Below are 26,886 nucleotides of genomic sequence, written 5' to 3'. Positions count from 1 at the left end.
TGAGACAATTCTGCGTGTATATGACCTTTCACTTGCTTAATTAATCCGTGCTCGTAATATTTAACACCATCGTGATTTTTGTTCAAAAGATGCTCAGTAACAAATGATTTTAACTCGACCAGCGTTTCCCCTTTCTTGGGGTCATTTTTCAATGCTTTCAGCCTAATGTCGACCAAGCTGATTGCTGTTATCGACCGAAAAAGAGTAGCTACACCTGATTTCCTGTAACAAATTTCACTTAGCTGAAATGTAAGGGTAGAAAAACCCTTGTATATTTGGGCCCTTTCTGTTGAAATTTCATCATGGTCGTACAAAATTGATCGACTCAATGTATGAAAAATTGACGCAAATCTTTCCACAAAGTATATTTTGTAAAGATTTTCTTTGCTGAGAAAAATTTCAATGTTTTTTTTTTGAAATTCAGCTAGCTTTTTAGCGGGGACTTTTAGGTGGAGCTTATTTGCGTGTTTTACTAAGTCAATGATTTGATCATCTGCAAAGTTAGCAGCATACTTAATTTCCTCTGCTGGCATACGAAAAATGATTGAGATATAGTCTTCCAGTTTAAAACCCCCCTCACTTTTTTGCAGCAACATTTTGCCACATTCAAGGCAATCGTTTACAAGTTTTTCAGCTTCACATTTGTTTTCCGCTGGTGGGTTGGCCATAAAAAAGCTTTTAATATCAACTTTACTTCCAAGATTTTCTGTAATGCGTGATAAAACGTAAATGCCCTTCTCCAAATTTTGCTCGCCTATAGATTTTTCATTAGTAGCATCTTTTTCACTGCTCATCACAATACCCATCACCTCATACAGATGACTTGTGCAAAAATGCAGTAGATAATCATCACCTTTTATCTTGTTGTCATCTACCAGTCTCTCGTACTGAGTAACAACTGCTGACATGTGGGGAACCATGCTTTTCATGAAAGCAGAATCAATAGACTTCCTCAGGTCTTTGTGGACAATGCTGGCAAGGGCTTGAACAGCAACAGGATAAGAAATGGCAAGTTGATTGTTTGCCTTTAGATACCTACGAACTGCAGAAAACACTACCTGGTGGAATGTAACAGTTTCTCCAGAACTATCGCTTTCCACTTTGCACAATCCAAAGTCCTCAAAGGATTTTAAAAAGTGGGCAGTTTCCGTTTGATTTAGGTAATCGGTTTCATTTAAATCATGTTCGCCATTGCGGATGTATTGCATAACTCTGCCAACTAAAATAGTTTGAATTGACCCATGGTGGCATAAGGACAGTGCAGACATGGCTTTCCAGTTTCTAACGTTGTCTTCATCCATTCTTTCTGGTCCTAGGAGTTTAATTATTGCATTGTGTAGATGCATTAGACTTAACTTTTCGGCTTCACTAGACTCATGCCTAAGCAAAAGTCGGGATACTTTATCGTCACATAATGCAGATAGATATTTCTTGAAACTTAAACAGTAGTATTTTTCTGCTGTAGCGGCTACAACACGTATACCCAGTGGGGAAAAGCTCAATTTGGTTATAATTTCTTCAGCGGCTTGTTTTTCTTCCACTGGAGTGTCATCAGAGACCCTTAACATTCTCAATCCTTCCTGCAATTCAAACCCTTTTATATTTTTTTGGTTAAATCTATCCAATCCAATAGAATTAATAACACTTTTTGACTTTGATGTGATGTACAAATGAAACTTTTTGTCGAAGTCAACTTGATTGACACATTTAACGAAATCATCAAGAAATTCTTTGTCGCCATCTTGCGGATCTTCGATAATTAGTAGCACTGGAATTTGGGCTTTTTTAGTGAAACTAAGATAACCTCTAGATCGATCAGATTTCATGCCGTCTATTGCTGTTTCTAGCCCGCAATCGTCAACCAACCCGTTCTTAAAAAGAGTATTAGCAAACTTTTCCAGTTGATCTTTAATATCATGACTACGGTCACTACATTCAATATGCCATTTTGCAACCAGATCATTATCATCCTTGGGAAATATTGCTGCAAGATTGCAAATAATTTCAGATTTTCCGGAACCAGGCATTCCACATAGGTGCAAGATGGACACTACTTTTTCTTTAACGTTTTCTTTAATCGTTTCGTAAACGGAAGTGGATATGAAATGCCGACTTGGTTGACGAACATTGTCGATCAGCATCTTTGATTTTTCCTGATTTTGGGGTGCATCTAATAATATTATGACAACATTAAACCTTAGTACATATTGCAATCATGATGGTTGTAACAAATTTTCTAGCATAGGGGTCGGCAACCTATGGTCCGTCAGTGAAAATCATGCGGCCCGCCAACTCTTTCTTAAACTGGACACAAAGTCATGCCCATATGTTTAACTATTTTAACCACACAAAAATGCAACACAAAACCGTGCATCGCGCGATTCTTTTTAACTTTAAAGTACATTTTTTGTTTTGTCTTCTTAGACCAAACGGACGTAAGACTGGAAACTGTCTCAGTTAAAGTTATTCGTAAGATAGAATTCTTTGAAATGTAAAATATAAATAATTGTTTTTTTATAGTTTTTTCGCTGATGTATTCCGTCATTTACCATTTAAAACAAGAGTTTATTTTTTTACCTTTTATTTTGTTTGTGCAAAATGCACTACGTCTTTTTGTAAATTAAAAGGGTTTGGAAGTTCAATTCAAACAAAAGAAATTTTTTTCGCTTTGCGCGGTGCTACTATTTTATAAATTAGACTCAATGCCATATACATATAACATTTAGGTTCGACCCTGATTAAGAGTGTTTAAAAGCCACATTTTTTATAACAAAATTGTTGTGGAAATTTCCGACGAGACCTTGCTAAGTTTGGTTTGGCCCGCGACAATAAAGAGGTTGCCGACCCCTGATCTGGCACTATATGGGTACATATTACATTTCGTTTGTTGTTTCAAATATATTTATTGTACCATTACGTAAACTACAAGGCGGAAATGCTTTTTCGCACTAGGTGTACGTTGCCTCCACAGCACATATACGTCACGCTTTTCACTGAACACAACTGTAGATTCGAGTGACATTTTAACAGGGATGGATACGGAGCACCCTATAGTGTCGCGATACCAAACAAATTCAAAGTTTTATTTTCTTTACCTTGCTGAATGACATTAACAGTTGTTTGATACTGATGAACTTCGCAGCCTTGATACAGGTGAACATCGCGGCGTTGTTCTTCGGTGTTCAACGTGCTCTGTGTGTTAGCAAACACGGATACTGTTAACTATTGACACAACCCCCTTTTAAGTATATACAACCTTTTGAGACCCGTTTCCTTGTATAATTTTGCCGAGTTTGGGGTATATTTTACATTTCTTTAAATCTGGCATTTCGTTGCCTCTCATTTATGGTTTTGCGGCAATAATTGAATTAAGAAATTGTATTAATTTAGCGTACGTGCAACCCTCAACAATACAAGCTCTATTCGTTCGTTTAGCTGCAAAAACGATAGTCATTTTTCCTTTGTTTGCTGGAGTGTCCAACCGGTCGATTTCTCACCAAGGCGCGTTGTTTTGAAGGTATTGAATCGTTAAAAAGGTAGTCAATTGTGCTCAGACACGCACCGTATCTTTGTTCGCTGCGTTAAACATAGTGTTTGTTTTGTGGCCGCGGCCAGTATAGGCTCATATCTTGTCAGCTAATTGAAAGAACATTCACCCCGCCTCCTATACTTAATTTATTTATTTCGGCCTACTCGATTTTCAACTACATTTATTTTTTTCCATATCATTAAAGTAATTCTCCAGTGAAAGTGGATAGATTCTAAACCTAAAGACCCAACCAGGCAGCCGACTGGTTCAATTTGCACTCTCGCCAATGCGAATTATTTCTTACACTCTTTTTCGTTAAATATTACTTTTTTGGTACATGTCAAATTTTCACAATTATTTTTTTAAATACCGGTTTTAACTCTAAGCTTGAGTAAACTGAATTAAACTGGTGTGGCACGACACAATGTACAGCAGTGATTAAGGGGTCTCAGCTTCATGGCTTCTTACATTTTGTTTATCAAGGTTATAATTTAGATAAACTATTGCAGGGGTAATTTTTTTTTTTTACGTTTATTCTTCACATGTTTAAAGAAAATACCTTACCAAATCAATCGAGTGAACAGTTGTATCCTCACCAACACCTCCAGTAGGCGCATCAGCCATTTTGATTTACAGAAATTCAGTTGTCTAAACCTGTTTCGGATACTCAACAGTGCCCTGAAAAAACAGTAAAGTGTAATTGATTTTCGAGAATTTGCTGACACAATGTTAAATTAGTTGTTTTCTTTCAAGTGATGGGCAACTGTAGATAGAAATTAAACTTATGTATATGTGTCAGTTAATTTTTCTTTGGTGTTCCGTGAAGGATCGTCAGGTGTTGCGCAATATATTTATTGATTTAAGTGTTCCACTCAACACCAGTCGAAATTCACTGTGTTAACATACGATAAGTAGACTGTGTTTTATCAATGCCTTTTTTTTTGGTGGTCCGAAAAATTATTTTTAAGTGTTTCGTGGCTCAAAAAGGGTTATAAAACCCGGATGTGTAGGTTATGCAGTCAGTCGAATTCGTGGTGCCGGCACAGGTTATAACGGAGTGCCTTTATGACTCGAAATGACACTATACAATAAACGTTCCGCCCAGCCCTTTGTTTGACATCAATGCGAGAGCTTAGTATTCATTACTTGATCAACAGACGGGGATAGTTTAAGTTGGCGAAATAAAACCGCCGTTGTTAACTGCCAGTTGTGTTTGTTAACTGCCAGTTGTGTTAACCTTGGCGTTCATAGGTATTGCAGTGGCCATTACACAGAAATTCTACACCAATGTTTTTACACCTTTCATCGCGGCCCCCAACTACTCAGCGTAGTTACAACAGCTTTGGCGACCCATTACCTTGCACTTAACTCTTTGTAGGCGAACAAAACATAAGGAAATAGCTGTAGCTGGGTCTTTTCAAAATACGCAGTAATGAGCACAAATTTAACTAATATAAACTATAAAAGTTCCACGTTTTGAAAACATTTTTTACATCGTTTTAAGTAAACGCAGGCTATTACATTGTGTTTTGGAAATGTCGGATACTTGATATATTTCAGGAATGATATATTTTATAAATTTACCGGATTTGATTACATGTAGACCTATTCGCTTTCCAAATAGGTCAGAGTTACTGCCTACTTTTCCGCAAAATGCATTACTTTCAGGTACATTAAATGTGACTCAATCACATCAGAAGGAAACAGCATTTTTAATCAGATGCGAACAACATGAAGGGGGTGAGCGACTCGTTAACACACAATCTGTATAGAGCATACGGCTACTTCTTTTACGGGAAAATATATTGTATATGTTGCACAAAATGTTTCATCGTTTGTTGTGTGTTGTTTTCCCCTTATTTTTACTATTGCGTTGTTACTCACTTAACTTTTCTTGCCTCTTTACCTCACCCTTCACCTGTTTATACCTGATCTAATTACGTTTGCTGCTAACACCTTTTTATCTTTCGTTACTGTAGCCATTACACCTTTTTCGCATGAAATGTAGTTTAAAAAAAGGCTTTATGGTATAGTTGACAGTCTGGCTGGACAAAACTGAGATTACCACATTTTAAGATCGTCGTCGTTTACGCCCTATTTTAACCGCTAGCCGCTTTATATTATTATGCCCTTATATTGTTTATGTTTTATATGTCAGTTTGCACGTATCGCCCTATATTATAAAAACACTAATAAGTCTCGTGTAGTGCTCAGGTATCCGACAGGCCGTGAAGTAGAGAGTCCTGAAACTTTGGTGTAACAGTACACACTATTGAAAACTTTAAATACGTTGCATTCAAGAACAACGCCAAAAGGGGACGGTTGTACATTTTGTAATGCCAAATATAACAAAATGGTAAATATACCCTAATACCTATGCAACGCACAAGCATTTTGTATAGTACACATTAGCCTATTCATAAAATATAAAAGCAATTCGGCAGAAATAAAATGTCGCTCAAAGTATGCAGGTTTCAAATATGTCAAACTAAAATTGTTGGTATTTCTTATGTTGCTATATCTTTATTATCTGGCTATTGAGCAATCCCTTAAAATCACTCGTACAGTTTAGTAAAAATATGGTCATGCTAAAAAAACCTGATAATTATCGCTGTATATTCCAAAACCTGACGGAAGAATTAACAAAGAAAAAAGATTAACAAACGATAAGAAGGCCACGTAAAGCACATTCAGTGCTGCGCTACAAAAACATTTAGCCAAATCTAGCTTTACATAGAATTGATTTTGGGGTTTTGTTTGCCTTCGCAAAACATTCAGGCTTTCGCCTTTCACAGCAACTTCGTGAATTACAAGGGAAAGTAACAGTTATTATATATATAAACATATCACCTATACTGCATTAGAAGCACCATATTTTTCATTTCTAGTTTTACGCCTTACTGCCTGGCATAAAAACATATCCTATTTACCTACGATGATAACTAAAAATAGAACTAAGTCCAGCTAACTGTCCAGTAAATCCTTTAATCATAAACATATTGTATCAAAAATATCGTTTTCCACCCTATATCAATTAAGGGTTAGTATCGGTAGAGGTTCGACACTCGGTGTAACTGCCTTTGCCATGTTTTAGAGATTTCGGTAGTAGATTATTATTACAATAGGGAAAGGCGACTAGCCTTTCTCTACTACACACTTTGGCAGACAGACAGTAGGACAGATATCAGCTTTGTTAAAAAACTTTCCAATTGATTTTGTAGGAGTGTCACAAATCATAAACTGATCGAAATAATTTATTTTTATAAAATCTGAATCGCTGACTATCTTCCATGGCAACTGCTGTCTTGCTCTACAGTTTAATTTTTTAGCTTTACTTTGCGCTGATAAAATGGGAATACCCTGTTTGTTAGGGATACGCACGACTGGTTAATACTGTTGACTCACTCACAGTGACAACAGTAATATTGTTTTCCAAACTAATCTCATAGCACACGTTTTAATTAACCAATGGGTAGATAAACAAATCATTTTTTGTAATACAAATTTTTGAATCAAGGAACAAAAAGGAAGGAAATGTCACTTTTAAAAAAGCCACAACGCAGCATTTCAGATTTAAACTGTGTAGACTGTAGATGATGTGTATAAATAAACAGTCGTACCAAGTTTGGGTGAATGGTTCATTTTGTTGACAATATTTATCGATATATGATAAGTAGGGCGAATATTTTTTGACCTGAAAATAATTTATTTTGATAAAATTTTGACCTGTTAGAAATACATTGAATTAAATGAGCTAGACGTCGTTAATCACGCGTTTTTTTATACCGTATATTGCTCTAACAAAGATATAATAGGTTAAAATGACTTTGAACATATATCAAAACTAAATTTTTTTGATAAAATGAACGATAAATTTCAAAATAACTGAACGACCAATTTGAAAAACCTGACTTTATTTTTTTTCTATTTTTTAAGCGATTTATGTGCATTGTTATTCGATTTTGACATGAAAAAATTTCGACAAATTTTGACCTAACGTGTATATTTTGACAAGTCAAAAAATAATCGCCCTAAAATAAGTCAATAAACAAAATTGGTGTATTTATATTTTACTTGGCCTCAGTGCGCCTCAACACTTTGTTTGTATCGTTGTTTGAACTTGTTGGCTCGACAGGGTGACTATCGCTGAATATTAATACTATTTTCATATTTATGAATAATAACTTTTTTATACTTTTCTTGGCCAAAAATGTGTCTGGAAAGGTGTATTCAATACAAGAACTCTGTAAAAATGTAAACTTTGTAACGTTACAACTTTCGGAGATGCCGCTCTATAAAAATCTCAGCGCGCTCAGCAGTTCTCTTATAGGTACATGATGGAAAATAATCCACCATTTGCTATTACACTTTAACGATTTCAAATTGGCGGCAATATCAGTTGTGAAATTTGGCACTGCGCATGCGCACGTCGGACTCTGTTCTCGGGTAGTTTATGATGGCCTTACTCGAGTCCCGGGTCCAACTCCGATTCCGCAGCCCTGATTTCAATAATGAGTATAAAATGAAACGTTTATATACACGATGTGTAGCCTATAATCTGTGACTAAACCTTTCTAGGCTCGTACTGAACAACGATATCGGCAGACATAATACTGATACAAAACATAGTTATGTTCAATCTAAAAGCCGCGGTTGTAAACAAAAGTAAAGTCAACACCATGTAAGGCATTTCTTGCACAAGGTCGTCAGAGTTTTTTCCTGCTATCGACGAAAGCATAAAGAAACACACAAAAAATCACAAAAGTGCATCTAAAATATACAGAATCACACGAAACGCCAGGGTGAATCTTAAATATTGCAAGAATCGTAGTGAGTCATCCTATCGATCCTTACGTTGGTTTTATCCCAGGGGTGTTCAACAAGCGGCACGAGTGCTAAATGTGGCACGCGACCTAATAAAAAATGGCACACAATCACCCCTAAAATACTTAATTTGTTATTCAGACAACAGTCAAAAAATACTACAGTAAATTGCCATTGTTTATTCACAATACAAAATAATCGCGGCAATCGCGACAACTAATAATTACTTCTAATACCGTACTATAACATTATATTGTAGTGGAGGCTAGCATTCACATAATTGGTGTGAAGAAGCAAAAAGCAAAAGTCAGCTCACCGACGGACATTTAGATGCAGTAATGCGCACTGCTAAGTACACGTTTTTATTATTTCTAAAAAAACGCTTTTATTATTAGAAAGAATTAGTTACCAAACTTTGGCACGGAAAAAAGTATAGCAGTGATTCGCAAACTTTTTTGTAAAAAATGACGCAAAGGTTACCCAGAATTTTTTTTAATTGCTCACGGTCCCTTAAAAATATACACAAATACTGTAAACACAAATAATGGTATCAATGAGACGGATGCACTTGCTTCTTTGCTATCAGCTCGGCAATGTTAACCTCTAATGAATCATTTTATTTGAGTTTAGCAACCACGAACAGTTTTAAACCGTGACCGTACACTGTTCCGCCTACAGTGTCAGCGCAACAAGCTGTAAAAACGTAATTCTGACTAGCACAACGCATCGCTATGACGTCATAATGGACAATTCAACTTAAAGCGTGCAATGAAGTGAATGAATAAAACTAGTGAGCTTGGTTTGGAGAAGTAAGTTGCCTGAAAATTTTATGGCACAAAAATTATCTTCTTCAGGAGCGCCGTGTTGATTTTTTGTTAGTAGCTTCGCGGTCCCAGAAAATTGTCTCGCGGACCCCAAAAGGACCGCGGACCCCAGTTTGAGAATCACTGTTATATAGGATAAAAATTGGCATGCCGGTATGTTTGAGTTGGACACTCCTGTTTTATCCTATGTGTTTCATACTCGAGACAACCAGGTTGATAAGTGTAAACCGTAGAGTGAATAAATTTCGTTTGTCTGCTCTTCGATGTTCCGCAGACGTGTAGGGCATCTTGTATGAATTGTCGACTACTGATTGTACGTTTAGTTTATTTCATCTCAGAAGGTCGCAGATTTGAAGGGAAGCGATAGAGTCGAATAATGCCTGTTGTGTTGCAGGCGGGGATCTAGGATTTTTTTTGGGGGGAAAAAAAATTTTTTTTCAGAGATAACGTCACATTAAGTTTCGTCTAAAATTGTAACGTCATAGAGTTATATCTAAACGTGACCTCAAAAAAAAAAAAAAAAAAAAAAAAAAGGAAGCTTATAAACACCACACAGTTCGTTTATTTTGTTATGGTTTTAGATTGAACAGGTGTTACTTTCTATAACAAAAGCTACAACAGTGTTACAGTTTCGTGCTAGGCGCAAATTGTCTTTATATCGTTTAAGTTGCCCAAACTTTTATTTTTAATGTTGCGATAAAAAAGATTTTTAACCAAATGAGGTAAGACATTCTATAAACATAAATGGATTCTCGCGGAGCACGAAATTTCTTTTGCATTATACTTAAAATAGATAAAAAATACAGTTTTCGGGGGGGGGGGGAGTATAATATAACTGATATTTCTTATGACTGAACTGGCGGCGCAGGGCGGCCAAAAAAAAACACAGCCCGCGTAAATTAACAGGATATCTGTTTAATGGAGCAAACAGATTGCAGAACTACGTGTTTACCTTAAGTAGAAAGACGTGTTAAAATTCCATTAAATATTTAATAGGCCTGCCAGTAATAACGCAAAGATTTTTAAATGACCAAGCGCGGCTTTTTTGCGATTGTACGTTTGGGTTCATGAGAAGCTGAAAATGTATACGTTGACACTTTACATATTATGCTTTACATGGCTTCTTTTTAACGCAATTTTGCCACAAAGCCATGTTATTGCTACAGTTTGATCTATAAAGTTAGGTTTGTGACTAAAAACTTGCCATGAAATGTGGTCTAAAATGCGGTTTGGATTGTAGTCCAACAATACACTCACGACATTAATAAAATAGGTTCCTCGTTTGCAAATTTTGAATGGTACTAGAAATTTTTGGCAGATGGGTATATACTAGCCTAACACAGGGGTTCTTAAACTGGGGCCCCTTGGGGTCCGTGAACTAGTTCAAGGGGGTCCATAAAGACCTACTTGAAATATCAGAGTATATTTAGGAAGTAATCATTTTTTTAAAGAAAACAGTTTGATTAAAAATAAAACGGTTTTGCACTGAATGTATTTTGACTCCATTTTACTTTTACGTTTTTGAACCGAAATCAGCGGATTTATGAAGTCTATTTGTACTGTGACGTAAATTTATGACGTCATTTTTTAAATCTTTTGAAAAAAAAAAATTTTAGGGGTCCGAGCTGAAAAAAGAACCCATGGCCTAAAACAATTAAGTGAACCACAATACATAGTACATGCATGAAATTTATTTTATCTTTGTGAAAGAAAGGAGGCTAAATCGAATTGAATGTAAATTTATAATGGCACCTAGAAGAGAGGATTTGCACACTAATTTAAAGATAGTCCTGTAGCAGTGGTTTTCAAAACTGTTTTACCTCACAGATCCATTATGCTTCCTTAAAAAAATAAAGGAGCCATATTTTTCTAAACAAGAAACGATATAAAAAATCATGTAGCATTAACTACTAATTAACAAAATGAACTATAGCCTACTTATTGTGTACAAGGAGGGTAAATCACTCATTCTTATTAAAACCTTAAGAGCTTAATGTCCGGCTAGTATAACTTTAGGTCACGGAACCCAGTTTAAAAACCAGTTTTACAGAACATGTAGGTAAATAGGACAGAGAGAATTACACAAGAAAGAAATTAAAGCACAAAATTATAATAGTTTGGAATGGCCGATGAAAGATGAACTAGGCATTACTTAATCCTTTTTGGCAGAACTTAAAAACTAATTAGAAACTAACTGAGCTGCAGTATCCAAAAAACTTTAGTTTAATGTCACACAATACATTTAAACGTTGAAGCATAAAAATATCACAGAAAATATTTTATAAACAAGGTGAAGAAACGTTATACAAACATCAAAAAGAAATGAATCAACACTTTATAAAAACTTGCAAAATACGCTACAGCTACAGTGGGCAAAATTAACCCCAAGTTTTAATGATAATTATAAAAATGAGCAAAATGGCTAAAAATTAAACAATTGCTTTGAATGAAAATAAAGACGGTCATTATAGAACCTTATATAAAATTTATAGAACCTTATACAAAACAATATTTGAATGAAAAAATTATAGAACCTTATACAAAACAATATTTGAATGAATTGAAGCAAACATTAACAAGTAACAAAGCATAAAACGAAGTCAAAATTAAAGTAGCAGTGTCTAAAATTGACTGGCATAGTGTTTGGTTACAGTTCATAACAAAGGAAGTGCTACAATAAGAGATAGACAGTGAACTTACATTAAAGATATAACATACAGGATTAATCACAATAAGGTACCGCGAAAAATATGTAATCAAAACAAGGCAAGAAAAGATTAAAAAGTATTTAGAATTTTTTAAAGATATTATAGTTTATCGATTTCTTCTAGGCATTTTTTAATGCGTTCAACCAAGATTTTTGATATCCGGTGTTCCTCTTTTAGGGCATCTTTGCATTTCTTGACAGCAAGGTCTTTGTGTTCCAGCAGTTTTCCACAAATGACAATCCTAGCATAGTTCTTGCACGCCCAAGGGTAGGTCCAGGTTACTTCGCTTACATGCTCCATACTTTGATGCTGTAAGGCCACTAGAATTGCATCGGCTGCCTTCAGATACTGCTTTTGTAGTCTCCAAAACTTGCTGCAATCGACTAGACACTTGAGAGATATTGGCCACCGCTCCAGATTCTCTCGTGATAGTTTTTCTAACTTTTTACAGAATGCTGTAGACTCTTCAAGGTCCTGGTAAGCTCCAATTAATAGAAACTTACAGTTGATGCGAACAATAAACCTGTTATGATGCATTTCTGTGTACGCATTGCCTTGTATTTGCTTAACTAAACCATGCTCGTAATAATTTGTTGCGCTTTGTCCTTCAGTTGGCCTATTTGCCAATAGAATAGATTTCGCATCACCTAAGGTTTTTTCCTTTTGAGGGTCCACTTTTAGTGATTTCAAGAAGATATCAACTAAGCTTTTTTGTGTGAGCTGTCCGAGAAGGAAAGAAACACCCGTTTTTTGGCAGCAGTTTTCACACAACTGAAAAGCAAGGGTGGAAAACCACACTGATTTGTGGCGATTTTCAGTAGATATTTTGCTGTGATTATATAAAATCAAGCGACTAATCGAGTGAAAAACAGATACAAAGCGCTCAACCAAGTAGGTTTTATATAGATCCTCTTTGTTCAGAAACATTTTGTTGTTTTTCTGTTGAAACTCGGCAAGTTTTTCAGGGGGCACCTTTAGGTTTAGTTCCAATGCATGTTTAATGTAACCCATAATTTCAGGGTCTAAATTGGTTAGAAAATCTATTTCACCAAACTGCAGTACAGTTGATAAATATTTTTCAAGCTTAAAACCTTCCTTTTGAAACAAGGCGTTTCCACAGCTAATACACATGTCCACAATTTTATTAGCGAAATCTAATACTTCGCTTAGTTGCCTTACTGTTAATAAGTCGGCGCTATCCAAATGAAACCCAAAGTTAGAAGTGATTTGTGATAGAATGTGAATACTCTGCTGCAGATTTTTTTTAGCGAAAGCTTTTTCTCCGTTAGACTCCTCTGTATTGCTCAGCACAGTGCCAATCACTTCATACAGGTGACCTGTACAAAAACACAAAAGTAGATCATCCGTTGGCAACTTGTTTTCCTTATTGAAAGTTTGATATTTGTCCAGAAGTGCCTGCATATGTGGGACTACACCTCTCATGAACATCACCTGATCTGAACTTCTCAGATCTTTGTGAACAAGGCTGGCAAGGGCTTGAACAGCAACGGGGTACATCTCGTGAATCCGGTTGTTTTCTTGGCAGGATCTTACAGCAACAAACACTGCTTCATGAAACGTACAAGTTTGCGTTTTTCCATTAGATTCCACTTTACACAACCCAAAGTCTTTGTAAGTGTTCAGAAAATCATCGGTTTCTAATGTGTTAAGGCAATTTGTCTCATCTAAATCATGTTCACCATTGCGGATGTTTTGCATAATTCTGGCCACTAAAACAGTTGGAATCGAGCCATGGTGGCATAAGGACAGTGCAGAGATAGCTTTCCAGTTTCTAATGTTGGTTTCATCCGTTCTTTCTGGTCCCAGTAGCATGAGTATAGCTTTGTAGAGATGCGGCTGGTTTAACTTTTCAGCCTCAAGAGATTCGCGCCTTAGTAGATGCCGAAATGTTTTACCATCATGTAAAAGCTTGTCATATTGCTGGAAATTCATTGAACTTTTCTCGGCTGTTGCTGCTACCACTCTAAGGCCCAGAGGGGATTTACTTAGTCTTGAAATGATGTTTTGGACGGCTTGTTTCTCTTCATCAGCAGTTTGTTCGGACACCCCTAACATTTGCATACCTTCCTCCATTGTAAAACCTTCGATGTTGACTTGTTGATACTTCGGTATTCTGTTGCAGTTGATTATACTTTTAGACTGTGACGTCAAATAGACATGGAACTTTCTATCGGAATCGATTTGATCGACGCATTTAATAAAATCCTCCAAGAACTCTTTGTCTCCCTCTTGTGGATCTTCAACTATCACTAGTATCGGAATACAGGCTTCGATCAAAATCTTTAAAAAATTCTTCGAACGACAAGACTTCATGCATTCTATGGCAGTTGTACCTTCACGGCTAGGAACTAAACCCAGGGCATTGGCTAATGATTCAAGCTGCATTTTAATATTATGACTTTTGTCACTACACTCAATATGCCATTTTGCGATTGAGCCATTTTCATCTGCAGTAAATTCTTTGGCCAACTTGCGAATAATCTCGGATTTTCCTGAACCAGGGATTCCGTAAAGATGCAAGATGGACACAATTCTGTCACTAACACGTTGTTTTACTTTTTGAAAGGAAGAACTGTTTATGAAATCCTGCGTGGGCTGTCCAGCATTGTCGATGGCTCGCCTGGCTATTTGTATTGTCCCAACAGCTTCTGCAAATAAAATGGACCGTTTGTTTAGCTTAAACTACTTACAATTAGAATAAATGCATTTTCTTATTTTTATAACTTTCCCACTATTTGTTAATGTATTGGAATTATATAAGAGGGGTAATTGCCCCAACAGTTTCTCTAAATAAAATGGCCTGTTTGTTCAGCCTAATTACATTGAGAAAAAAACTGTTTTGGAATTATACCAGTCTGGTAACTTTTTTGATGAATTTAACAAATTAGCAAAAGGATTGATGGTAAAATTGTATTAACATTAAGTAGAACTTATTAAAAGCATATATAAATTATCAAACAAAACAGATATAATTTTCCTTATTTACTATCGGCGGCGTCAGAGGCCAGTGTTGAGTTCTTTTTTAGTTTCTATTCCTTTCACACACAAAAAAATAAAAATAGTAATTTATCTGTAGGTTATTGCAGCTTACTAGAATATCCAAACAACTTACCATGTTGCAGGTTGCTGGCATTACTTAGGTTTTGATGCTGGAATATTTGCGTAACATGCATATGAACTTCTGAACCGATGTACACATTCTGCGCGTGTCCAGTGACATTTCCACTCTGCATTTCACATATAAAAACATTTTTAGCATGTTATATTATATTATTATACCAAAAAGGGCGCTTGAGATTTGGAAATTAAATATATTTCTACTTAATTTTTATTTTTGGCTTCTATGGTCAGTGGTTTTAAGGAGTCAGCACAACAATTTCAAAATTTATTTTCTTATACACAACGTTTAAGATTTAACAGAGTCAGGGCTGTGCAGTCAAACTAAAGACTCAACGGATTCAGTTTGTTTTCCTGGAGTCAGACTCAGGACTAAGACCACGTAAAACTACCAGAGACCCGAGTCCAACGCGTCATGTGATTGTGCGGTACTAAATTTTTGAGCTGATATCGCTGCAAACTGTAAATTGTAAAGATGGAATAGCATATGGTGGGTTTTTTCCAACCAAGTTTTTTGAGTGGTTGTCTATATGACACCATTGTGAGGGGTTTGCTGAAAATCCACCTTAAATTAGTTACAGAAATGGATAAAATACAGACTTTTAAGAGTCAAAACCGGCAGTCGGACTCAGGATTGAACTAGATTTATTTTTAAATGTCTCCGCAGCTCTGAACTGAGCACACTTTTTACACTAAATGTTAAGGGTAAAAATTTATTTGACAGCTTGTGCACTTAAAAAAAAAAGTCTTTTTTGGTATTAGTACTAGTTTAATTGTTGCAGGGACCACAACATTATTTTGCCTAGTTTAAAAATTTGTAAATCTTCCATTGTTTTAAGGAAGCAGAAGGGGTCATGCATTAGACCACTGACATATAGATATAGTCCAGATCAGTGCTTCCCAACCTTTTTTAGTTTGAGACCCACTTTTAATGCAAGTCTTATTTGTGCGACCCACAATGAGATATGGCCAAACAAATAAAGTTAAATAAAATCTGCATTTTTACTACTGACATACGTACTGAAATAGTAAATGCGACACAAGACATCTAATTGTTAAGTATTTGTGATATTGTTGCATAAATGTTACGTAACAATTATGCAAAACTTTCCCGAATAATGGAAAACTGTAACATTTAGAAATGCTTCGCAACCCACCTGAAATAGCTTCGCAACCTGCCAATGAGTCGCACCCACTGGTTGGGAAGCAATAGTCTACATTGTTATTAGTTTTATTAAACCGTAAGAAGAAAAAGTACCATGTCAATGTCTCGAATATCCGGATTGTCCTCCCCACCATCATAAGTTTCCATTTGTGTTCACAGACAGTTAAGTTTTAATATTAAACCTAAAAGAACAACAAAAAAACAAAAAGATTGCTAGTTTATTTTTCAGCGAAACCATTTAGATGGATTGTATTAGAAGTTACTCAGAGTCTGTATATTAATCTAGCTACAAGATATAGCTTTTTAATTAGGGTAATAACTGATGTTTCGAAAAAGTTATCCCTAAGGCCGAATGTTGCCGACCTCTGTTTTTAAATAGTATGCATAGTATATAACAGGAAATAAACTAGATGTTCAATTTCATGTTAAACATTGAATCACCTTAAACATGCTTTTGACCAACGATACTACTCAAGAGCAATCAGCAGCAAATATCACAGGGATAATAATCACCTGTGGCAGGTTGCGGGATTTCTCAAGCACAATCAATGTCAAAAATATGCAAAAAAGATTCACTCTACTGCCTTGAGTTAGATAAAAACTTTCCACTCAGCCTTGTTTTTCAAAAGTCATACTAATATATAAAACAGTGTGGTGAATAACATAACTACAAAACTTTTAGCTGAACTCTAATTCTCAGCAGTCAACTTATAGGAAACTTTGAACAGTATTAGGCTAATAGGCTCTACTTGACATTAAGTGCCCATATACTTTAAGTACATAGAAACAAGAAAAAAATAATGACTAAGTTCACTTCAAAGCATATAAACAGAACATTCTTTTTATTTTCAAAGTTTTATTTTTGAGTAATTGTTTGTGTATGTGTATGTGTGTATGTGTATGTGTATGTGTATGTGTATGTGTATGTGTATGTGTATGTGTATGTGTATGTGTATGTGTATGTGTATGTGTATGTGTATGTGTATGTGTATGTGTATGTGTATGTGTATGTGTATGTGTATGTGTATGTGTATGTGTATGTGTATGTGTATGTGTATGTGTATGTGTATGTGTATGTGTATGTGTATGTGTATGTGTGTGTGTGTGTGTGTGTGTGTGTGTGTGTGTGTGTGTGTGTGTGTGTGTGTGTGTGTGTGTGTGTGTGTGTGTGTGTGTGTGTGTGTGTGTGTGTGTGTGTGTGTGTGTGTGTGTGTGTGTGTGTGTGTGTGTGTGTGTGTGTGTGTGTGTGTGTGTGTGTGTGTGTGTGTGTGTGTGTGTGTGTGTGTGTGTGTGTGTGTGTGTGTGTGTGTGTGTGTGTGTGTGTGTGTGTGTGTGTGTGTGTGTGTGTGTGTGTGTGTGTGTGTGTGTGTGTGTGTGTGTGTGTGTGTGTGTGTGTGTGTGTGTGTGTGTGTGTGTGTGTGTGTGTGTGTGTGTGTGTGTGTGTGTGTGTGTGTGTGTGTGTGTGTGTGTGTGTGTGTGTGTGTGTGTGTGTGTGTGTGTGTGTGTGTGTGTGTGTGTGTGTGTGTGTGTGTGTGTGTGTGTGTGTGTGTGTGTGTGTGTGTGTGTGTGTGTGTGTGTGTGTGTGTGTGTGTGTGTGTGTGTGTGTGTGTGTGTGTGTGTGTGTGTGTGTGTGTGTGTGTGTGTGTGTGTGTGTGTGTGTGTGTGTGTGTGTGTGTGTGTGTGTGTGTGTGTGTGTGTGTGTGTGTGTGTGTGTGTGTGTGTGTGTGTGTGTGTGTGTGTGTGTGTGTGTGTGTGTGTGTGTGTGTGTGTGTGTGTGTGTGTGTGTGTGTGTGTGTGTGTGTGTGTGTGTGTGTGTGTGTGTGTGTGTGTGTGTGTGTGTGTGTGTGTGTGTGTGTGTGTGTGTGTGTGTGTGTGTGTGTGTGTGTGTGTGTGTGTGTGTGTGTGTGTGTGTGTGTGTGTGTGTGTGTGTGTGTGTGTGTGTGTGTGTGTGTGTGTGTGTGTGTGTGTGTGTGTGTGTGTGTGTGTGTGTGTGTGTGTGTGTGTGTGTGTGTGTGTGTGTGTGTGTGTGTGTGTGTGTGTGTGTGTGTGTGTGTGTGTGTGTGTGTGTGTGTGTGTGTGTGTGTGTGTGTGTGTGTGTGTGTGTGTGTGTGTGTGTGTGTGTGTGTGTGTGTGTGTGTGTGTGTGTGTGTGTGTGTGTGTGTGTGTGTGTGTGTGTGTGTGTGTGTGTGTGTGTGTGTGTGTGTGTGTGTGTGTGTGTGTGTGTGTGTGTGTGTGTGTGTGTGTGTGTGTGTGTGTGTGTGTGTGTGTGTGTGTGTGTGTGTGTGTGTGTGTGTGTGTGTGTGTGTGTGTGTGTGTGTGTGTGTGTGTGTGTGTGTGTGTGTGTGTGTGTGTGTGTGTGTGTGTGTGTGTGTGTGTGTGTGTGTGTGTGTGTGTGTGTGTGTGTGTGTGTGTGTGTGTGTGTGTGTGTGTGTGTGTGTGTGTGTGTGTGTGTGTGTGTGTGTGTGTGTGTGTGTGTGTGTGTGTGTGTGTGTGTGTGTGTGTGTGTGTGTGTGTGTGTGTGTGTGTGTGTGTGTGTGTGTGTGTGTGTGTGTGTGTGTGTGTGTGTGTGTGTGTGTGTGTGTGTGTGTGTGTGTGTGTGTGTGTGTGTGTGTGTGTGTGTGTGTGTGTGTGTGTGTGTGTGTGTGTGTGTGTGTGTGTGTGTGTGTGTGTGTGTGTGTGTGTGTGTGTGTGTGTGTGTGTGTGTGTGTGTGTGTGTGTGTGTGTGTGTGTGTGTGTGTGTGTGTGTGTGTGTGTGTGTGTGTGTGTGTGTGTGTGTGTGTGTGTGTGTGTGTGTGTGTGTGTGTGTGTGTGTGTGTGTGTGTGTGTGTGTGTGTGTGTGTGTGTGTGTGTGTGTGTGTGTGTGTGTGTGTGTGTGTGTGTGTGTGTGTGTGTGTGTGTGTGTGTGTGTGTGTGTGTGTGTGTGTGTGTGTGTGTGTGTGTGTGTGTGTGTGTGTGTGTGTGTGTGTGTGTGTGTGTGTGTGTGTGTGTGTGTGTGTGTGTGTGTGTGTGTGTGTGTGTGTGTGTGTGTGTGTGTGTGTGTGTGTGTGTGTGTGTGTGTGTGTGTGTGTGTGTGTGTGTGTGTGTGTGTGTGTGTGTGTGTGTGTGTGTGTGTGTGTGTGTGTGTGTGTGTGTGTGTGTGTGTGTGTGTGTGTGTGTGTGTGTGTGTGTGTGTGTGTGTGTGTGTGTGTGTGTGTGTGTGTGTGTGTGTGTGTGTGTGTGTGTGTGTGTGTGTGTGTGTGTGTGTGTGTGTGTGTGTGTGTGTGTGTGTGTGTGTGTGTGTGTGTGTGTGTGTGTGTGTGTGTGTGTGTGTGTGTGTGTGTGTGTGTGTGTGTGTGTGTGTGTGTGTGTGTGTGTGTGTGTGTGTGTGTGTGTGTGTGTGTGTGTGTGTGTGTGTGTGTGTGTGTGTGTGTGTGTGTGTGTGTGTGTGTGTGTGTGTGTGTGTGTGTGTGTGTGTGTGTGTGTGTGTGTGTGTGTGTGTGTGTGTGTGTGTGTGTGTGTGTGTGTGTGTGTGTGTGTGTGTGTGTGTGTGTGTGTGTGTGTGTGTGTGTGTGTGTGTGTGTGTGTGTGTGTGTGTGTGTGTGTGTGTGTGTGTGTGTGTGTGTGTGTGTGTGTGTGTGTGTGTGTGTGTGTGTGTGTGTGTGTGTGTGTGTGTGTGTGTGTGTGTGTGTGTGTGTGTGTGTGTGTGTGCGTGTGTATACAACGTTGAATAGTACCATTCTTCATTGTGGCGCTGAACAATACAAGGAAGTACCCATGACAATCCTTAGTATACTTAACAGTTGTTATTCAATGGATTCATTGTGTATGTGTGTAGGTTGTTTTTATTGTGTACACCGTTGTCGTTTCTCCACATATTGTTCAGCAGTGTATTTAATTGGTGTTGTGTCACCTTCCTAGTTTAATCTTTACTTTAATAAAGTAGTATTCAGATATTTAGAAACCAAGTCAACATTATTTTATGGCCACTATGGGACTTTTAGCTGCTGCTATCATTTTAAGCTAACCTTTTTAAACAAGCAGTATTGTTGACACTTTGTTATAGGGTTGTTCAAAGTAGAAGACATACCTAGCTATAGAGTATGTTTCAAATCTAAAATAATGAATCTAACTGTATTACACCTTTATCCCAATTCAACATGTAAAAATCTGGCATTATGTATAAATTAAATAATGAAAACATATTACAAGTTATGAATAGATTCTTTGAAGTTATTTTTTACGGTATTGCTTTGTTCAACCACAGGTAAGCTGTAATACTAGATTAAAATGAGTATAGACTAACATGAAACCTGAAACGCCATAAACCTACAGAACTATGAAGCAGTAAAATGATAATAATGTGACAAAATGCAATGTAGTATAATAATTTTATGACACAAAAAGCCACCCTAGATATAGCGTGAAAGTATGTTACTTTTCAATATGTATGGTATAAATATACCTTAAAATGCGAAATTCTACTTTGAACTTTTCTAATGCTGCAACTAAAATATTAAAGTAGTTTGTTTAAATGGGACTCAAAACTGAAACACAATAACTTGGTTTAATTAAAAATAATATTCAGTAAAAAATACCTTTTGTCAATGTTATTTCGTGATTTAACAACATTAACTTAACTTAATTAAAATAATCTCCGTTAAAAAATAACTTTTGTCAATTTTTTTTGCGATTCAACAATACAAGGACAAAGTTTTCAATTGCTAGATATTAGTTTCTACTGCAAAGCAAAACAAGAACAGGTGCCTGAAGATAAAGATAAAAAAAAATCTTACCGATTATAAAGGCAAAATGTCAGAAGCAAGCCAATCAATAAATATTGAAGGTAAATTTCACATTTTAGTAAAATTAAAAAAAATATGTAGCAATACCTAGTTTAATATATTGAATATAAGAATCGTTTTATTAACTATAAACTTACAGTTAATTCTAAATTGCAATGTCATTCAAAATATTTTGTTAAACTTCAGATACACCTGGAATCACCAATGAAGTCAACATACATAATTCAACAATTAGAGGCCTACAGTTGAATGTGATACCACCAAATACCAACTTCTCAGGTAGAAATGTTATTAGTATGTAATCCCCTTAAATAATTTATGGACAAAGTTTTACAGTTTAAATCTGAAATACCAAAAAAATACTGCAGATTGATTTTCTATAAATTATGCAATCCTGATATGCTTCAATGCACCTGAAAATCTAGCAAAAAATTCAAAATTTTATTTATTTTGATAACCAAGTTGATGGCTAGGTAAATGCCGAATAAAAAAACACATAGTTAGGTGGCAAAGTTTTAGTTAAATATCTCACTAAAATATAAATTTTATTTGTATAGCTGTTTGACAGTGGCCTATTGCATAATTGGCGCAACATATACACAAAAACCCAACCATCTCTGCAATAGTAAAAATAAAAATATATAACAAAAATCTAGTTAAAGTGAGATATGTTTATCTCGCTTGAAAGTATCATCATGTTTTAATCAACTTTGCGATCAGTGTTCATTTATTGATCTTGGCACATTTGAAAATAACCAACTGAAATAAATTATTCAACTTAAAAATCTATAATGTTAAAAAGCTTAACAACTGTGACTTGGTGTATTTATATTATAGTACTACATACGGCAGTGGTCTCCAACCTGTGGGCCGTGATCCCAAGTGGGGTCGCCTAAAATTCTGGGGTCGCCATAACTCATCATATTCCTACTGTTTTAGTACGATTTATGTATTTTGTTTTCTTTTTTGTGAGTTAACCACTCTTTCCGTTTTCAACCACGTGGCTTTGTTTAACGGAATTTAACGCACTGAGCATATTGAAAAAGAAACATCGTGAATCGCTTGGAAGTAGAATCGTTATGCTTAGTCGAAGTGGGGCCGCGTTTTCAAAAACAGGTGGACATTATACAAGCGCAACCATCGCACTTAGTGTTAAAACAAATTACTTTTTTTGCTTTAGTTCGTGTGCTAAATATAAATTCATAATTTATATAAAACTACCTAAAAGAAATCATTTTGGTACACATATATTCTGGAAATGTTAATAATTTACACATATTCGCTCGTGTTTATATTATATATAATTTATTCCTATCTGAAAAAATGGGGTCGCAATGTAAATTCTGATTTAATTTTATTTTAATTGGGGTCGCTTATTAAAAAGGTTGGAGACCATTGATATAGGGTAATTACAATATGCACAATTACCATCTTTTTAGGACTGAAAGGGGGTTAAAGTTTGTTGCACATCTGAATTAGGTAAAAATGTGGAGCTTGAACAACAAAAAGGTTGACCACCCCTGAATTAGACTAGGACCCCTTTTCTGAACTTATTCATAATTATTTTGACTGTTTAACATCATAAACCTTTAGGTGCTCTTACTTCAGGGGAGATAACAACACCGCCAACGCCAACAAGACCAATTAACAACACTGAACAACCTACTACAAACTTTATAAATAGCAGTACTTACAACAAGATTAAGGAATATGTTGGCAACACAGTTGTGTCTATCTTGCACCTTTACGGAATGCCAGGGTCAGGAAAATCTGAAATAGTTCGCAAGTTAGCAGCAGAGTTTCCAGCGGACGACAAAGGTTTGGTAGCAAAATGGCACATTGCATGTAGTGACAAGTGCCACAATATCAAAGAACAGCTGAAATCATTTATGAAAGCTATCTACAACAACAGATTACTTCCCAGTGAAACTGGTCTTGAAACAGCCATTAAAAGCATGAAGGATGGTCGCACCACAGATTACGTCTCACTTTTAAAAAATACTCAAATTCCACTACTCCTTATTATAGAAGATCCAAAAGTGGATGACAAAGCATTGCTTGAGGATTTCATTAAATGTGTTAACAAAACAGTTTCTGAAAAGAAGTTTCATGTCTATCTAACGTCAACATCTAAAAATATTGTTAACTGTGATGGGTTACCAATGTACAAGCTAGAAAACATAGAGGGATTTACTATGGAGGAAGGATTGCAAATGTTCACGCTGTCAGACGAAAGTTCACAGGAAGAAAGGCAAGCAGCTAAAAAAATAGTTGAACAACTAAGCTTCTCTCCACTTGGTTTAGCAGTGGTAGCAGCTACGAAAGCGGGTTCGTACAGTTTCAAAGATTACCTGGAGCATTTGCAAGATGATGAAATTTATCCTTTAGTGATTGACCAAGAAGCAAAGGCAGCTGAAAAAATGAAAATGAAGCATCTCTACCAGGCAATTACAAATGTACTTTTTCCATGGAATAACAATGAAAATCAAGTGAAAAATTGGAAGGTTCTTTCAGCATTATCGTTGTGTCATCATGGTGCTATACCGAACGATTTAGTTGAGCGAATTTTGCAAAACTTTTATGAGGAAAAACATGATCTTAAACGGACAAAATATTTAAGCAGAAGAGATATGGAAAGTTTTATTGAACATGCACAGAACTTCTCGTTGTGTAAATGTGATGCTTCAACAAAAACCATCACATTTCACGATGTAGTTTTCAGTTCAGTGAGAAGCCGTATTGCGCAAGACAACTTGCTATACCCTACCTATCTAACTACATTAAAAGCTCTTGCCAGTATTGTCCACAAAGATCTAAGAAGATCTGTTCATTCAAAATCAATGAAAGCAATAGTCCCACACATGCAAGCACTTGTTAAGCAGTACCAAAATTTGGTCAATGAAAATATGATAAACCCTGATGATTATCTTCTTAAACTTTGCACAAGTCATTTGTACGAAGTGATTGGCGTTATCATGAGTAATGAGCAAGTTCCGGATGAAAAAGTCTTTTCTGCTGAATGTAATTTAAATCAGAGTCTTAACTTGCTATGTGATTTGGTTAGGGATCTAGGTTTCAACATCACCCTTGAACAGTTAAAGCCATCAACAACAAATTCAGAGGCAAACTGTGTAGCAAAGGCAATAGTTGAAGCATGCATAAAAGCTGGAAAAACACTAAGTGAACGTAAGTTTAACGATAACATATTTTTGTCCATTATGCTTCATTTTCGTGATGAAGAGTTTGAATTCATGAGACCACTTACAGATGAAAAAATGCTGGAATATGTAAAGAAAGCAGATGAGCTAAACCTGCAGATACCTTCAACGAAATTGCAAAACTTCCGCGATACCAACAAGAATTATTTCCTCAACAAGGATCTATATTCTATGGTGATGCTTACAGAAAGGTTTGCTTCAGTTTTTCACACAATGAGCAGACTTATCATTTATGACAACGGGAAAATCACAAAAGAAAAGAGAGAACAGTCGAAGTGGTTTTCAACACTGACATACACTATGTGTGATACCCTGCTGAAACAAACAACAGTGGCAAGCCTTTTCCTTCATCTATCTGCTTCAAGTCTGGTCAATGTAATGCTGAAAGCTTTGCATGACATTTCAGATGGAAAGTTGAGCATTCTAAAGGAAACAAGAAGGTACGTTTGCAATGAACTCTTAGGCAACCAAACTCCTGTATGTGAATGGTATGAACATGGCATCAAAAAAGATGTAAAACAGCAAACCTTCAACAAAATGCGGCACTATCGTTCTATTGTCCGCATAAATGCGAAACTAGTAGCACTAGATCCTGAATTAAACTTGGATGAAGCTGACCAATATTGCAACAAATTGTATGAAGAAGCAAAAAAAAACACCGCCTGGGGAATCTGGAACCAGTGCATTGTGTACTGTGCCAAATATTGGGCTGCACGAGGGAAATTGGCAAAAGCAGCTTTCTTGATTATGGAGGCAATGGATTTTGTAAGAGAAGATGAACACATCAGGTCCTATGGATGGATTTGTCACAATTTTGCTAGAGCTGTACTGGCTGGAAATTTAGTTTGCCATGTTCCGAAGGTAATCACTTGCTGCGAAAAAGCATTAAAATCCAAGACAAAAATGTCCAAAGATATTATTGCCCATCTTGAACAAAAACTTGAAGCAGTTAAAAGACTAGATAATGGTGATAGATAGAGTTTGTCTGTCCAAATAAATAGGCAGACAATTGCAGGCTGTGAGAGTAAAGTATTTCATAGTTAAGTTTAAAATTTTTCCAATCCCAACTAATAAAATTAAACCACAGTCAACAAAACTGTTATTTTTTTCCTTTGGTATTTTATAAACATCTGATAAGCATGTATTTAATCAAGATAAGTAATGTGGGTAAATGATAAATTTGCGCTACATGTCCTAATTGCCCAAATTACATTTAAATTCAATTTATTGCTTTGAATCGTTACATTGTGTCCGTATAGAATATTAGAATATAATTGGTAAAGCTACATTATTTATGTGTTTTGGGTATAACTAATTTGTGCAGTAAGGCACATGTTACAAAATACACTGTGATTAAAGAACTTTATTCTATGAAAGAAATCATAGTGTATTAAATAATCTAAAATATGAACTTATTATATAAAATGTGAAAATTTACATTTTGTGTGTAACTGATCTTATATTTTGAAATTGTTTTATTTTTTATTAAATTTTGTGCTTTGTTTTCAGTGGTAACTAGTAGAAATCAATTTATATGCAAATTGTTGTTTTTCCTTACTACCAATTGTTATAAAATCTTTACATCGCAGCATTAAGAGTATGCACAACTTGATCTATTGCACTTGTTTTGGAAAAATATCATGCTAATATATTAGACAAATATTGTGTTGCGTTGGCTATAAAAACAGGTATTTACCAGTTTTATTTATAGATAATACAGTTTTGGGCGCTCTTTCACTATTGTACGTAAAAATTAATACAAAACAAAATTTTCTTCAAATGCCGCATACCACAACACATGTTGTTTGGGTTAGGGTGCGGGTTAGCGTTTGGTTAAGGGTGGGTCAAGTTATTATTAAGTATAAACATAATATTACTTGACCCACCCTCACCCAAACGCTAACCCGCACCCTAACCCAAACAATATCCGTTGTGGTATGCGGTATTATTTTTTTTTTTTTTTGCATAACTTTTCACGTACATAAGTGAAAGAGCGCCCAGTTTTGTTGTGTTGCATTGAGAATTTGTAAAGCAAATTTTATGCAAACAAAAAAGTTTTAGCGCTGGTCTGGAATTCTAAGATTTGCTTTTTACGGTAACGAACGAGTTGTTGAAAATGAAATTGCAAGGAAGTAATAAATATGGGTTTGTAAATGTAATAATAATACTTGACCCACCTAAGCCAAACACCCCGGACGAAAATGTGGTAGGATTCTAGACCAGCGCCAAAGTTTGTTATCAACCTAATGTATTGCAAATAACATGGACTGACTAAAGGCAATTCACATGAACTTCCCTAAAAAGTGATACTACATAACATAGGCATAACCCCTAACTCTAGACTGTAGGACTATGACCTCACAATACATGTGACCGGTGTCCACTGACGTGTGACCAACATAGGAAGCGAGCGGGATTAGCGTTTCACTTTGGATTCTAAACTAGCTAGCGGCTTGAATCACGTTATTATATGTTCTGTGTTCTGGGATTTCATTTTGAATATATTTAACAAGCAATATCAACTAAGTGAGGTGACTCTGTCTAGAGTTCAAACAGTTAAGGACATATATTTTTAGCGGGCTGTTTCTTCGGGGGCAGATACCTACAATTAGGGATTGTGTAAAAGACTATCGACCCTCGCCGAGACTTCTGCCCTCGCCAAGAGCCAGCGCCTTACTTTATACACGTTGCAACCATCA

At 36.5% G+C, this 26,886-nt stretch overlaps 2 protein-coding genes across 2 annotated transcripts; one reads left to right on the top strand and one right to left on the bottom strand.

Moving 5' to 3' along the window:
* Positions 1-10,981: 10,981 nt before the first annotated feature.
* On the bottom strand, positions 10,982-16,335 carry LOC146138764 (uncharacterized). Its single transcript, XM_083394674.1, has 3 exons — positions 16,282-16,335; positions 15,019-15,133; positions 10,982-14,554 (listed from the first exon to the last, which is right to left on the bottom strand). The coding sequence occupies exons 1-3, from the start codon at positions 16,333-16,335 to the stop codon at positions 11,985-11,987; spliced, it is 2,739 nt and encodes a 912-aa protein (XP_083250800.1). The 3' UTR covers positions 10,982-11,984.
* A 4,641-nt stretch (positions 16,336-20,976) lies between these two features.
* Positions 20,977-25,801, top strand: LOC146138763 (uncharacterized). Its single transcript, XM_083394673.1, has 3 exons — positions 20,977-21,010; positions 21,156-21,248; positions 22,563-25,801. Exons 1-3 carry the CDS (start codon positions 20,977-20,979, stop codon positions 25,163-25,165), a joined length of 2,730 nt encoding a protein of 909 aa, XP_083250799.1. The 3' UTR covers positions 25,166-25,801.
* The last annotated feature ends 1,085 nt before the right edge of the window (positions 25,802-26,886 follow it).

This window comes from Ascidiella aspersa, chromosome 7 (genome assembly GCF_963924565.1).
Source record: "Ascidiella aspersa chromosome 7, kaAscAspe10.2, whole genome shotgun sequence".
NCBI classification, from domain to species: Eukaryota; Metazoa; Chordata; class Ascidiacea; order Phlebobranchia; family Ascidiidae; genus Ascidiella; species Ascidiella aspersa.
Note: the sequence above shows the minus strand (reverse complement) of the source record. Positions and strands in the feature narration are given on the sequence as shown.

Bases quoted from the DNA above. Each gene is read 5' to 3' on its own strand.
- LOC146138764 (XM_083394674.1), bottom strand. From the start codon at position 16,335: ATGGAAACTTATGATGGTGGGGAGGACAATCCGGATATTCGAGACATT. The intron at 15,134-16,281 runs GTACTTTTTCTT...TGTGAAATGCAG, and splicing joins ATATTCGAGACATTGACATG to AGTGGAAATGTCACTGGACA. The intron at 14,555-15,018 runs GTAAGTTGTTTG...TTTTATTTGCAG, and splicing joins TGCCAGCAACCTGCAACATG to AAGCTGTTGGGACAATACAA.
- LOC146138763 (XM_083394673.1), top strand. From the start codon at position 20,977: ATGTCAGAAGCAAGCCAATCAATAAATATTGAAG. The intron at 21,011-21,155 runs GTAAATTTCACA...GTTAAACTTCAG, and splicing joins CCAATCAATAAATATTGAAG to ATACACCTGGAATCACCAAT. The intron at 21,249-22,562 runs GTAGAAATGTTA...ATAAACCTTTAG, and splicing joins ACCAAATACCAACTTCTCAG to GTGCTCTTACTTCAGGGGAG.